We start from the raw sequence: 14,153 nt of genomic DNA on the forward strand, positions 1-14,153 counted from the left end.
TTGTTGTATTTAAAAATATTTCTTATATAATTGAGTAACATTTGCATTACCCATTGTTTTAAGTGTCTTCTGCTTTAATTCATATTGTCAGCCACCTTGGTTCCCATAGTGGGAGAAAAGCAGGGTTCAAAATTAAAAAAAAACCCACCTCAATGTAAATGTATTACATCAATTATTAACCTGATAGTCGTAACAGATTATTTTGAATTTACAATACCCGAAGAACTTATTCCCACTCCTGCAACTGATGTCTGTCATTGTACAAAATTTGCATAGCAGGAGTGCAAAAGGGCAATTATTTTGTTTCAAGGATTACATTTTCCACTTGCAAATGGTCAGGACTCCCTGAGGTGTGTGCTTGTGACGAACAAAGAATGTGTTTCATTTTGTTATGTCTTACCAGCATAATTCATATCAAGGTTAAAGTAAGTTTAATATTAGTGGACTGTAAATCATAAATGGACAGAACTCAAGAGTTTTTTTTGTTATGCAGTGAAACTGAATGTTGTACCTATTAAAACACAATTTGCCCATGGCTGCATCAAATACTTGGGGCAACTGGTTCTTCAAAATGCATGAGCTATTGCTGAATTGAAAGATTGTTCCCATCCTACTCCCATCTCTATTCAACTTATCGTGCAGGCAACACAGTATCCATTTCAAATAGTTTCCTTATTGTCACACTCCCCTCCATTGCTGTGTTATCCTTTACGTGTGTAGGTATCTATCCGAAAATGACGGCATGTTATTCACAGAGAACAACTAACATGGTGGAAAGCCTTCATAGATGGTAGAGATTTGTAGCTCCTTGCCTCACCGGTTCACTCGGTGGGCGCCTTCTTTCCTCCCCCTTGGCCCTTTCGTCTCTTCCTTATTTCTCCTCCAATGCTGTTTCCGCTCCGCAAAGTCCCTTTTTTCCTTACCACACTTCTTCCCTCTTTCTTCTTAAGTTTTAAAATAGCGGCTGACGTCCTATCCTGGCTGAAGCCAGGAACCTGCACCTAAGGGCCGTAACTGGGCTTTACCAGAGCACCCTGAAGGGTTGCTCCTCTGTTTGCCCACAAAGCCCAACAGTATAGCAACCCACTAACCTCTGGCTGTCAGTGGGGGGGAGCCTATGGCTCTACCAAGGCGCTTGGCGAGGTCAGAACACTGGTGGTTTCCAAGGAGCCTCAGCGTTCTGCTGCGTCCGCCATCATAGCCGCTACCGGAAGTCAAATGCCAACCAAATCATGATGAATGCATTAACTTGTTGGGAGTGGGAACTTCTAGTGTTCATTATGAGCAATGGAGCTAGACAAAATTCTAAGAATTCGTCTAAATAAAAGTCTGCTGCACAACTGTACTTTATATTGAGATTCCACTTTTTATTTACAAACACATCCAGTGTGATTAGTTTTATTTTTCCACAGAAAAGGGAATTGTATTCTGGGATAACATCCACCTCCGATCTGAAAGAGAAAGACAGTAGTCATGGAAACCAAACCTTACAGACATACAGCATCTGTCCTACAATTTGATTAAACTTACCAAGACTATTGCTGAAGTATTGTGCCTTACAGATTAGTCACTAATGTTTACACTATGAAACAAAAGATTTAAGAAGCAGATACAGAGATGCTTTACATCTAGTCAGACTGTCTTCTGTCCATACCAGCAAAGTTTATTTAAAGTAGCAGCCACTATCCCAGTTCTCAAGCATATATCTTTATAGTAATTTGCTGCCTCAAATCATTTTAATTGGAAGTGCTAGGAATTTTAACTAGGACCTCTGACATAAAGATTGGCTCTCCTGTCCCAAACCTGTTGCGACTCAATTTAAAAGTTTCATAGATGTAAAGTGTTATAGATGGAGCTGAAAGTGTCATGGAAATCAGAGATTGTATAATTTAAAAAATCAAATTGTGTTGGCCCAATGTTTGCAGTAGTCCGCATTTACATTTTACATTTAGTAGTTAGCAGCTCTAACTGCAAATGTTTCATGCTGAACTCCTATTTTCCTTGCTGCAAACCAGGCTAATTATAACTAGTACACAGAAATGGGTTACCAACATTAAAAGATTGCATGCAAATGTGGGAAATCATAAACATTCAAGCAATTTTTACTTAACATAAAATTCAACTGCTGTGTACTCTACTGGTTTACAGTATTCATTCATAGCACACTCCAAATACTCCTTCAGAAGTTTCTATTAATACCATATTTAATAGTTTAGCATTAATTAATAATAACTAAGATTCTGCACTGTACTTACAAAGCATAAATCTCTGGAATGTGTAGCCTTTACTTCCTTTCATGGCACGCAAGCATTATTTCTAATGCCAACTACATTCCTGGAGCCACATGAACAAACAATATAGAGGATGCCCACTTCTTTGTGTATCTATTGGTGAAAATAGCGCCTAGTTTTACCTGTCCCTTCCTTTTGACAACTAAATAGTTACTAAGGGGCACCTTGGCAGCACAAAGCTAAGTTCTGCGACTGCAGGGCCCTTTTGCAAATGTGATGCTGGAAATCCCTTTCTGCAATGACGCTAAAAGACATATGTAGGTGGAATGTCTCTATATTGTCACAAACTGGAAACTGGACAATATCTGATGTATGACTGCAAGGTTAACAAGTAATCAAGACTTAGATCAAGTTATTAGCTAAGTTGATGTCATCAGACTTCATTGAAGCAAATTCTAGAAAGCTGACTATTGTGAAATAGAGGTTTAAAAGGCCAATAAGAAGTTTCCTTATGTTAAATCAGACTGCTGAACTACTAAGCGTGAGCACAGAATGAATAAAACAATTTGATATTTAGGTAAAAGAGAAAAAAGAACTTTGTCATTTGATCACAATGCTACAAGGTTAAGAGTTAAAATATGTCAAATTGGAACCTGGTTTTAAGAGCCAGGTCCAAAACCAACTTCATTCTTTAGATCTAATCCTGTATGCATTACTTATACATTCTACATAATTACTAGGATGATTTAGACATCATCAAAATACTACTACTGTTTCTGTGTGCTTTCTTACCACCAATCAAATTGAGTACTAAAACAATTCAAAGTAATACCGCTACTATGTTATAAGACAGTGGTTCTCAACTTGTGGGTCCCCAGATGTTTTGGCCTTCAACTCCCAGAAATACTAACAGCTGGTAAACTGGATGGGGTTTCAGGGAGTTGTAGGCCAAAACACCTGAGGACCAACAGGTTGAGAACCACTGTTCTAAGACAACCCAATTTCTACCCTGTAAACAAAAACAGTTTGGAGTTTTCTTATAAGAAACTAGAATACAAAGTTACCTGTTAGAACATGTTCATTTCTTGAGTAGCTGGTGCCTTACAATAAAAAAGGGAGCAGCAAACCCACTTCCAAAGAAGGCTGCCATCATAGCCAGTAACCTCCATTTATTTTCCACCGAGAAAGGGATATTCTGGAAGGACATGAATGTTGCAACTCCATTATTGCAATGGTACTAAATTATCAGATGCATGTGTAAGATTATTTTCAAGTTTCAAATTCTAAAGAAAGCCATCCTTTGGAAATATGAACATACTATTTTCTCATCTATTGTCACCGTACAGCATTCAGGGAGAACTTACTAATCTGCAAAGAGTGAGGACACAAAGATTTTGATCCTGAATGTGAGAAAACCACCACAACAATTCCTGCCATTAGGATATATATTCACAAAGAGTGTTGAGATCTTGGTAGTGATATATTCTGAGCAAGATTACAGTTTGAAACGGAATTTTCTTTCTGTATGACACTGATAAGTGTTGCAGTTGTGTTTCTCCGCAACTGACCTTCAGAAAGCTGCTTCTGAAACAGAATCCATAAAGTGGACAGGTACATCAGAAAGCGTTTACAGTATCATCATTTTCATACTGTTATGTTCTCATCATTTGTACCACTCAAAGCTATGAAATCCTAGGAGAGTGATGTTTCACTGCAGTTCTGTGCTATATCAATAGTGATTCATTGTGTGGTTACACTGCAGAAATGATGCAGTTGGACACCACTTTAACTGACATGGCTCAATACTATGGAATCATGGGAGTTCTGCAAGGCCTTTCGCTTCCTCTGCTTCATCAAACTACACACCCCATGATTCCTTAACATTGAACCATGATAGTTAAAGTGGTATCAAACTGCACCAATTCTACAGCATAGATGCACCCTCTAAGAAGTATAAATCAAGTAGAATTTCAAGTTTTTCAAACTCTGAAGCAAACCTATCGCATAGTATTCATTTCTCTCTCTCTCTCTGGAACCACAAACACAATTTATTTCATTTATTTATGAAATTTGTACCCCACTTTTTCCCAATCAAGGGCCCTAACAGCCAGTAAAAACATACAATATAAAAATTAAGTACAAGGCTAAAACCATAAATATTAGCAAATGCTGTGAAACCCCAATTAAAACCCCAACAAAATAGATAAAACCATCCTGATAATACCCAATGAAGTTGAATGGCCTTCCCCAAAGACTTCCTTAAAAAAGAAAGTTTTTAAGCTCTTCCTGAAAGCTAACAGAGGATGCAGATCTAATCGCCCCTGGGAGAGCATTCCAAAAAAGCGGGATCCATTCCCAAGAAGGAACTCTCTCGTCTTTAGGTGGATAATGTCCCAAATGCTTAAGGACACCAGCAGTTCCCTACTAGATCTTAACACTCTCCCTGGTATATATAAAGGAACCTGATGTCTCAGGAAATCTGGACTGATGCCATGAAGGGCTTTAAAGGTCAAAACCAGCACTCTGAATTGTGCCTGGAAACTTTAGAAGGCCCTCCCCAGGGAAATCAGGCAGGCCCCAACAATTGAATCCTTTCGGAGGGAGCTGAAGACGCAGGCCTTTGATAATTGCGAAGGTATCATCAAAATTGGATGATCTAAATAGAACAAAATTTCACCCTGACATTTTAATGTTGATATTTTTAACCTGTTTTGTGGCTGGGACATTAACTTGGTTTGTAGTTTTAAATTTTAAACTATTGTTAACTTTAATCTATTGCCCTACAGTGGTGCAGTGGATTAAACTACTGAGCTGCTGAACTTGCTGACTGAAAGGTCAGCGGTTTGAATCCGGGGAGTGAGGTGAGCTCCCGCTGTTAGCTCCAACTTCTGCCAACCTAGCAGTTCAAAAACATGCAAATGTGAGATCAATAGGAACTGCTTCAGAAGGAAGGGAATGGGACGCCATACAGTTGTGCCAACCACACAACAACGTCGGCTCTTTGGCTTAGAAATGAGCACGACCCCCCAGAGTTAAACACGACTAGACAAGGGGAAATCTTTACCTATACTTTATTGTTGTGTTGTCAATGGTTATTTTTATTAGAATTCCAGATATTTTCTGTTAATTTTTTAAGTTGTTATTTTATGTGCGGGGAAGGTCCTCTTGCTCCTGCCGCCGTCCCAAACACAGCTGGTGGGGATGAGAGAAAGGGCCTTCTCAGCGTTAGCCCCACAGCTCTGGAACTCCCTCCCAAGGAAAATTAAGACTACCCCCCACTCTGGCGACATTCCGTAAACCACTGAAAGCCTATTTCGATGTGTGTTTGACTGATTCGGCACAATTGATGGTGTCCTTTACCTCTACCTATACACACAGCCTTTGCACTTTATTCTGGTCCAGCTTTAGAGGTTGCAGGATGTTTCACATACATAAATTCTACTGCCTTACTCACAATCTTGAACACGCTCACTGTGCCTGGCTATTGTCAGTTGTATGTTTTTATTGTACTTTATATGCCTTTTGATTTTATATGTTTACTGTATATGTTTTAAATGAATTTTACTGTTGCATTTTATGCTGTATTCTGGGCTTGGTCCCCATGTGAGCTGCCCCAAGTCCCTTTGGGGAGATGGGGCGGGATATAAGAATAAATTTGTTGTTATTGTTATTAATGTTATTTGATGTTGCTCATTGATTTTGGCAAACTTTTGTTGTATTTTATGTATTCTGTGTTGCACTTTTGTTGCCATGTAGGCTGCCCCGAGTCCCTTTAGGGAGATAGTTGTGGGATATAAATAAAGTTATTATTGTTATAATTAATTGGGAGCCAGTGCAGCTGTTTCAGGAGCAGAATAGTATGTCCTCTTATATCCACTCCCATTAACAGCCTATGCTTAATGCTGTGAAAAGTGGAGGGGGGGGGGGGAAATTAACATAAGCCTCAACTTGGAATAGATGGCCATGTGGTCTCTTCCAAATCTAAGATTCTATGTTGGAGTATGCTCTCCTATTGAACTCCTGCCTTCAAGAGTTTGTTCAGCTGAGAAATAGGGTGCCTTGGGAATTTGGTTGAATCTCCTTTTCGGGAGGTTTTTAAGCAGAGGCTGGGTGGCCATCTGTCGGGAGTGCTTTCATTGTGCGTCCCTGAATGGGGGAGGGCCCTTGGAGGGTCTTTTCCAGCACTATGATGATTCGATATAAAATTGAGCAATGTTCTTTCTCGGCCCAGGATGCAGAGGGCGCCCATTTCCTTCTCAAGAAATACAGATAAACCAGGCCTGGGAAAACTTGGACCCTCCTTCTAGGTGTTTTGGACTTCAACTGCCACCATTCCGAACAGCCTTAGGCCCTTTCCTTTTCCCCCTCGGCCGCTTAAGCGAGAAAAGGAATAAGCCTGAGGCTGTTAGGAATGGTGGGGGTTGAAGTCCAAAACAGCTAGGAGGGCCCAAGTTTGCTTAGGCCTGAGATAACCTCTGCCTCGCAAGGCCCTGCCTAGGCCTCCCTCGCTCAAGGCCGCCGGCAAAGGCCCTCATCTCCCTTCTCACCTTTCCCGGCCCTTCCTCGTAATGCACTCGGCGAATGGCCGAAGTGGTGAACCGGCGAACGCTAGCTCCCAACATGGCGCCGCAGGACTGAAAATGCGCCGCCGACTTCAACACGACCTTCGTTGGAGATAAAGAGACCCGCGTTGCATTGTGGGAGGAAAGCACGGCGGCCGAAAGAGCGAGGGGCGCTGAGGCATGCTGGGAGTCGTAGTTTTTTAAGCGACGCCATCTTATTGGAGGGGGTGGGGGCACACAAGTGAGAGAGGGAATGAACGGTTGCTTTATCTTCTTTCTTGGCGAGTTACTTTCTCACACTCTGGAGTCTGAAAGGCAGTATAAGACAAGCCTGTCAATAGGAATTCATGTCTCCTCACCCCACTTGTAGGGTGTGTCTACATTGGAGAATTAATCCAGGTTGGTACCACTTTCACTGGCTAGATGCTATGGAATCCTAGGATTTGTAGTTTGATAAAGTAGAGCTGGATAAAGAGCTTGCAAAACTAGCTTCCATGATTCCACAGCAGATATATACATAAAAAGGTAAAGGTTTCCCCTGACGTTAAGTCCAGACATGTCTGACTCTGGGGGTTGGTGCTCATCTCCATTTCTAAGCCGAAGAGCCGGCGTTGTCCGTAGACACCTCCAAGGTCATGTGGCCGGCATGACTGCATGGAGCGCCGTTACCTTCCCGCCGGAGCGGTACCTATTGATCTACTCACATTTTTTTGAACTCGCATGTTTTTGAACTGCTAGGTTGGCAGGAGATATATATATATATATATATATATACACACACACACACACACACACACACACACACACACACCGGTATATGTGTGTGTGTGTGTGTGTGTGTATATATATATATATATATATACACACACACACACACATACACACACAAGTAGCCCCGGTGGCGAAGTGTGTTAAAGCATTGAGCTGCTGAACTTGCTGACCAAAAGGTCGCAGGTTCAAATCCCAGGGGCAGAGTGAGCACCCGCTGTTAGCTCCAGCTTCTGACAACCTAACAGTTCGAAAACCTGCCAATGTGAGTAGATCAATAGTTACTGAAGGTAACCCTGTATAGAAAGCAACCAGGCTTTGAAGCAGCAAGGCTATTCAGTGCTGATCAACCTGGCCAATCAAGATTTCCCCTAGATATGTTCCAATGTACATACAAATTCAACTTAAGAACAGAACCTATCTTATTCGTAACTTGGGTACTGCTTGTACTCTAGTTCTTGTCACAGTCTCAGTACTAACATAACTCTGTTAATTATTTTTTGTTATTATTTTCAAGAATTAGGAGCCCCGGTGGCGAAGTGCGTTAAAGCACTGAGCTGGAGACCAAAAGGTCCCAGGTTCAAACCCCCGGAGTGGCGTGAGCGGCCGCTGTTAGCCCCAGCTCCTGCCAACCTAGCAGTTCGAAAACATGCCAATGTGAGTAGATCAATAGGTACCGCTCCGGCTGGAAGGTAACGGCACTCCATGCAGTCATGCCGGCCACATGACCTTGGAGGTGTTTATGGACAACACCGACTCTTCGGCTTAGAAATGGAGATGAGCACCAACCCCCAGAGTCGGTCACAACTGGACTAAACGTCAGGGGAAAACCTTTACCTTTACCTTATTTTCTAATGCTGTCTTAACAACACAATGTTTTGTGAACTGCTTTGCTATCTCTGAAGAAGACATGAGGCTAAGATTGTATGAGATGAAATCATTAAAATGGCTATCCCTGATTATTATTATTATTATATTTATTTATACACCGCTTTATCTAACCTGAAGGGAACTCAAAGTGGCTTACATTAAAAGTATGACCACACAATTAAAAAATGCAAATATGCAAACATTAACACAGAATTAAACAACAGTATTAAAATTTTACAGTCAAAATCCATTAAAATATATTCAAAGCTAAAAATCACAGCACCCCCGACTTGATCTTAAAAACCTTATTCCTCAAAAGCCTGTCTGAATAAGAAGCTTTTAACCTGAATTTAAAGGCACTAACATCCAAGGAAACATACATGGCTCTGCAGCCTTAGAGTCAGGTCACAGAGGTTCAAACTCAGCAGAAAAGTGATACCAACAATCACTCAATCAAATACCATAAATCTATCTATACACATAATAAAAGTGAATATATGTGTATGTGGAAGAGGTGTCCACATACACAGACAACCTCCTGCCGCAACAAACAGCTATAGTTCTCACTGAGCAGGAGGCACCAATGGCCCTCCCTCCACTGATATGCAGGTTACAGTGAACACCATGAACATGTAGCCCAAACCCTGCTAGTGTCCTCCACAAACACCATTCTGCCCCCCATCCAAGTGAAGGCTTTCATATCAGGACAATTTCATCCTAGATGTTCTGTTTTTCCTCCAGAATGGGGATCCCAGGGTTCCTTAATTTACATGACTCCACCCACTGCCTCTTCCTTAACCCTTTCCTATGACCCACAGTTAACAGAGGAATTAATCAGCAACTGAACTCTTGTTTGGAGAGATTTCAGCATGATTTACAAGAGTTATGCTTGATCTACATCCAGAGAGCACTGTTAACGCAACCAGCGATGGGTCTGGACCAAACCTGCCACGGATTATGGGACTTGCAGTACCTGCATTGATACTTTGAGCCCCACTGGCAATGGACTGGGATCGAACTTGGCACAAAGAAGCCCCATGGCCAACGGAACATACTGAACAGGTTTAGGGGAATGGACCCTGGTTTTGGGAGTTGTAGTTCATCTACATCCAGAAAGCACTGAACCCAGCTGATGTCAGATCTGGACCAAACTTCGCACACAGACCCAACATGGCCAAGTGGGAATACAGGTCTGGTTTGTAGGTGACTGACCTCAGATCTGGGAACTGTAATTCACCCTTATCCAAACAGCACTGAACCCAGCCAACGACAGATCTGGACCAAACTTCAGTGATATTACCTAACATCCCAATACAACAATGACTTCTATAAACCCGGGCACCACCGGGTCCCCAAGCTAGTAAACAAATAAAATACCATCCATCAATCAAATACTATAAATCAATCAATCAAGAAATCCATCAGTAAATAAAACACCTTAAACAAATACCCCTCAGCCCTTATGTTTCCCAATATCCAGAAATAATATTCCCTCCCCCTCCAAAATATACTATTTCTTAAGAAACTCTGAATGGACTGCGAGTTTTGGCAACCAGTCATCCAAAAGGTATATTGCTTCATAAAAATGAACAACATGGTAAATGACGCCTCATTGGATTCTGTATGTGGGAAGATGTATCTGCTAACCACTGGGGTAGCAAAAGATTTCTCCCCCCTTTGTGCACAGGCTAAAGTGCTACACAGAATTTCATTTCACAGCTGGACACTCTCCAGAGCAGTCAATTCTTTTGCTTGGAGCCCCTGAATGGAAAAACATGTAGTTTTGCAAGCTTGCCTTAACCATTTACGTGATCCAACTTGAAAAGATCACATTGGAAGTGAATAGAGTTTTTGCTTGCCGAATTAGCCAGATCAGACAAGTCTAAAATCCGCCTCAAGCAAAATGCCGTAGTTTTGCATTAGCTTCCAGGGCTTATAATATGGCAGCTTTTCCTGCACTAAATGGAAGAACCAATAAGTAACAGTGCGTTGCAGTTTCTAAGCAATGCAATTTATTAAATGGTTTGAACTGTGAGTGTGTCAGAATCCCCCAGGCACAAGGCAGATGCAAATGGTTGGTAGAGTAGTCAAATGAGATGAAACTATAGATGTGGAAATTTCAGTGCTGATCCATGTGTGGGAGAAAGAGAAATGATTCCTTAGTTTGAAATATGTTCATATTGGGCATAAAATAAAGACATCAGACACCAAGAAGTTGTAAACACATGGATAGGTGCTTGTGATTAGTTGCAAAAATCAGTTTACACCAAACCAGTTTATTTGTGGGTATGTATTCAATGGTGGGTAATGGAGGCAAATACACAATACTGTAAACTCTTGACCAGCACTGATATCACTAGGGTTGGTGTCATCCAGTGCAGCAACTCAAGATGTCACCTCCATTGACTTCCTTCCAAACCAGACCGTAATATCATTGCTAAAATACCAAAATAATAGAGAAAATCAGTGACTATAAAAATACCAAGCAGGAATGAAAACAATAATGTGTGCTCGGAACACATACAGATGAAACTACATCATTTGAAGCACTGTTGTAATTGATTACTATACACAGCTTTGACCAGAGCACATGAGCATTAGAAGGATCATAAAGCATATTAATATTTATTTATTTTATTTATTTACAGCATTTATATTCCGCCCTTCTCACCCCGAAGGGGACTCAGGGCGGATCACATTGCACACATAAAGGCAAACATTCAATGCCATGACACAGAACAGAGACAGAGACAAGACGCAGGCACCGGGCTGGCCTCGAACTCATGACCTCTTGGTCAGAGTGATTTGTTGATTTGTTGCAGCTGGCTTGCTTTCCAGCCTGCGCCACAGCCCGGTTATTAATACAGAATTTTAGACTTACTGGTAGATTGATACATATAAACTGGGGTTATGAGAAATGATTTTCTGGTTATACCTAACCACAGGGATTTAAAATAATAATAATACATTTCTGCTGAAACACTGCAAACAAATTTTATGTGTCATGAAATTTGGTTGGTGGTGAGTTGCTTGTTTAAAAGGCAAAAACATTGTCCTCCATTTTCTTTCTGGTCACAATTAACACCATTTATCTGCATACATAAAAGTGTATGTTTGTACACTTCTGACCTTTTCTGCTTTGGGCAGTAGAACAGAATATAAATTATGGATCCTAGAAATTATATATAGATATCTAAGCAACACATTTCATCTTGATGTTTAACAAGAAGTCAAACAATGAATAAGTAACAATGTGACACACCAATGTTTAGAAAAAGTGGATACTGTAATCATATTTTTATTAACACTGAACATTAGCCCTATGTCTGAGTCACTCTATACGGAATGACAAACAACAGTTTCTCATTCCATTAGATGCTCTGTAGATGTTTGCATGTGTGCAAACAAGTTGCTTGCAAAGCTATGACAAATCCATTAGTTTTCAATATGGTTTCCTAAGGCAGGGAATACTCAAATGGAATTGCCAATTCCTTCCTCTGAAATATAGCCAAGAAAACCTTGCATTTCTTGTTGGTTTCCATCCAAGTACTGACCAGGGCTGATCTTGCTTAGCTCTGAAGATGCCTTTAGGCTATTCGGGCTCAGTTATTTCACAGATGAAAACTGGGGCACGTGATGCCAAGCAACATCAGGCAAAAGCAATATGGCAAACGTTATTTACATATAAGCCAGAAGAGGTTGCAGTGATTTGCTCTTGTAGTTTCTATTTACTATTTCAGAAAACCCATCTTGGAATAGGAGAGATGCTGACCTAAACATTACAAGAGCCAACAAAAGCTGACTTTCATTTGTGGATGTGTAAGCTTTCAGCTGTTCTTGGCAGTGGAGACCCATGGATGACCTTTCCCAGACAAAGGGAACAAACGCAGTGACTAATATTTGAAGTAGGAAGCAAAAGGCTTGAGTACCTCGACTCAGAGTGATATGGCAGAACAATGTTAAAGGTGATGTGCCACGTTTTTGTGTTGGATGTTTTCAAGCAGGTTTTAGTGTATTTGAAATGGTTTTATTTACCTTCTTTTAATAGTACTGTTTTGTAATATAACATTTTAGCTCACCTGTATTTTGAATTAGTGTAGACTATGTCATTCTCTGGTAGGTATAATAAACACAATCATAGAAAGATAAAGCTGCAAAAAAGAACAAGCAATATCCTCATCATCCTATCTCAGTGATTACTTGATACAAGTGTTGATACTTCCTTATTTCCAGCACAAAATGGTGAAATAACAAGGAGGGCAGTCATGGAGCCTCAGGGCCATATTTTGCTTACCTCTTCAGTACATGAATGATCCTTGGGATGGTACTTTCCCTTATATGCCCTCCTTCCTGTTTTTCCAGTTCATTTTCTTTCTGCTTACTGAACATTAAAATTTTCATGAATTGTGCTCATAGCATTTGACAAATCTTTGCCTCATTTCTGCTTCTTGACTAGTACGAGAATTTTGACAAAATTCTCAGTAACACATTGATCACATGCTTGATTTATTGTGCTAAGTGTTCATTCTAGCATTGCAATCCTACTTGAACTGCCATGGCAACATCCTATGGAAACCGGTGGGTGGCTGGGTGGGGGTGGTTGTAGTTTGGTGAGGCACTAGAGCTCCTAGGCTGAGAACTTAAAAATACCTGGAGAGGGAGAAGAGGAAGCAGGTCCAGATCCATCATGTCTTGTCCCAGAAGTAAATGAAAAGCCCTCCATCCCAACTGCCACTGCCCTGGCCTTGGCGGGAGAGCACTATTGACTAGACTTAATTCCATTTCCCCTGCTATCCCCTATTCTTGTGTGTAGTGTCTTTAGATTGCAATCCTCAGGGAGGGGAACTGATTTTTCTCGCACCATGTATACTGATGTCATTATATAAAGAAGATAATGATAATAGCCATTTTCACGATGTGTGTGTTATCTACTTACCCATTCATCCACCCATCTATTCAGTTTATATATCAAATTTATTTACAACAGAGATCAGACACATAATGCATGTGTCTGTACTCCATTTGTGTAAACCCTGGGCATCTCCTAGTCCCCTTGGATGCTGTTTACCTAGAAATAAAATCTGTAAAAAGAGAATTGATTCTCCTACAAGCAGTGATTTCTTCTTTTTTTAAAAAAAAAAATGTCATACTACTACACCTTGCTTCCCCCTCCTCCCCAATGAAAACAAAGAAGTCTATTGTTTCCTTAATTTTTTTATTATATTATATAAGTAGAGTATAACATTTCACATTCACATTACAGAACGTCTATACCTTCCAAGTTGTGGCTGTTATGGAAGAGTGGGTTCCCAAAACAGAAAATTAACACATGAACCACCAAAACCTACCCACCAGATATTGACTTATAGCAGGGCTCCCCAAACTTTTTAAACATGGGGCCAGTTCACAGTCTATCAGACCATTGGAGGGACAGACTATAGTTTTTTTAAAAAAACTATGAACAAATTCCTATGCACACTGCACATATCTTATTTTGATGTAAAAAAACAAAACGGAAACAAATACAGTCTCAATGTTAATCATCATCATCATCATCATCATCAAAATAATAAAGAGGATTGGGAGAGACCCCTTGGGCCATTTAGCCCAACCCCCTTCTGCCTTTCTGCACCAAAAGGACAAGCAAAGAACCTCTGACAGATGACCACCCAACCTCAATGTGAATCATCATCATCATCATCATCATCATCATCATCATCAT

The 14,153-nt window shown here is 40.6% G+C and overlaps 1 protein-coding gene, 1 long non-coding RNA gene and 1 other non-coding gene across 3 annotated transcripts in view; 1 reads left to right on the forward strand and 2 right to left on the reverse strand.

The window, feature by feature from the left end:
• Positions 1–1,346: 1,346 nt before the first annotated feature.
• Positions 1,347–6,939, reverse strand: LOC100561418 (cytochrome c oxidase subunit 7C, mitochondrial). Its single transcript, XM_003216284.3, has 3 exons — positions 6,779–6,939; positions 3,296–3,426; positions 1,347–1,451 (listed from the first exon to the last, which is right to left on the reverse strand). Exons 1-2 carry the CDS (start codon positions 6,851–6,853, stop codon positions 3,310–3,312), a joined length of 192 nt encoding a protein of 63 aa, XP_003216332.1. The 5' UTR covers positions 6,854–6,939; the 3' UTR covers positions 1,347–1,451; positions 3,296–3,309.
• Positions 3,844–3,904, reverse strand: LOC134297258 (small nucleolar RNA Z39). The gene has a single exon (XR_010003987.1). It is a non-coding gene; the product is annotated as a small nucleolar RNA Z39 (small nucleolar RNA).
• Positions 6,940–7,019: 80 nt separating the features above from the next.
• Positions 7,020–14,153, forward strand: part of LOC134296716 (uncharacterized) — a 248,548-nt gene continuing 241,414 nt past the window's right edge. Inside the window, exon 1 of the long non-coding RNA XR_010003552.1 lies at positions 7,020–7,192. This is a non-coding gene — a long non-coding RNA (uncharacterized LOC134296716). The remainder of the gene's footprint in view (positions 7,193–14,153) is intronic.

The sequence above is a fragment of the Anolis carolinensis genome, chromosome 2 (genome assembly GCF_035594765.1).
Source record: "Anolis carolinensis isolate JA03-04 chromosome 2, rAnoCar3.1.pri, whole genome shotgun sequence".
Taxonomy (NCBI): domain Eukaryota; kingdom Metazoa; phylum Chordata; class Lepidosauria; order Squamata; family Dactyloidae; genus Anolis; species Anolis carolinensis.

What these genes read in the sequence shown, in the direction of transcription:
- LOC100561418 (XM_003216284.3), bottom strand. Translation starts at nt 6,853, where the DNA reads ATGTTGGGAGCTAGCGTTCGCCGGTTCACCACTTCGGCCATTCGCCGA. An exon ending in ACGAGGAAGGGCCGGGAAAG is followed by an intron (nt 3,427 to 6,778) that starts GTGAGAAGGGAG and finishes ATGTCCTTCCAG; the next exon opens with AATATCCCTTTCTCGGTGGA.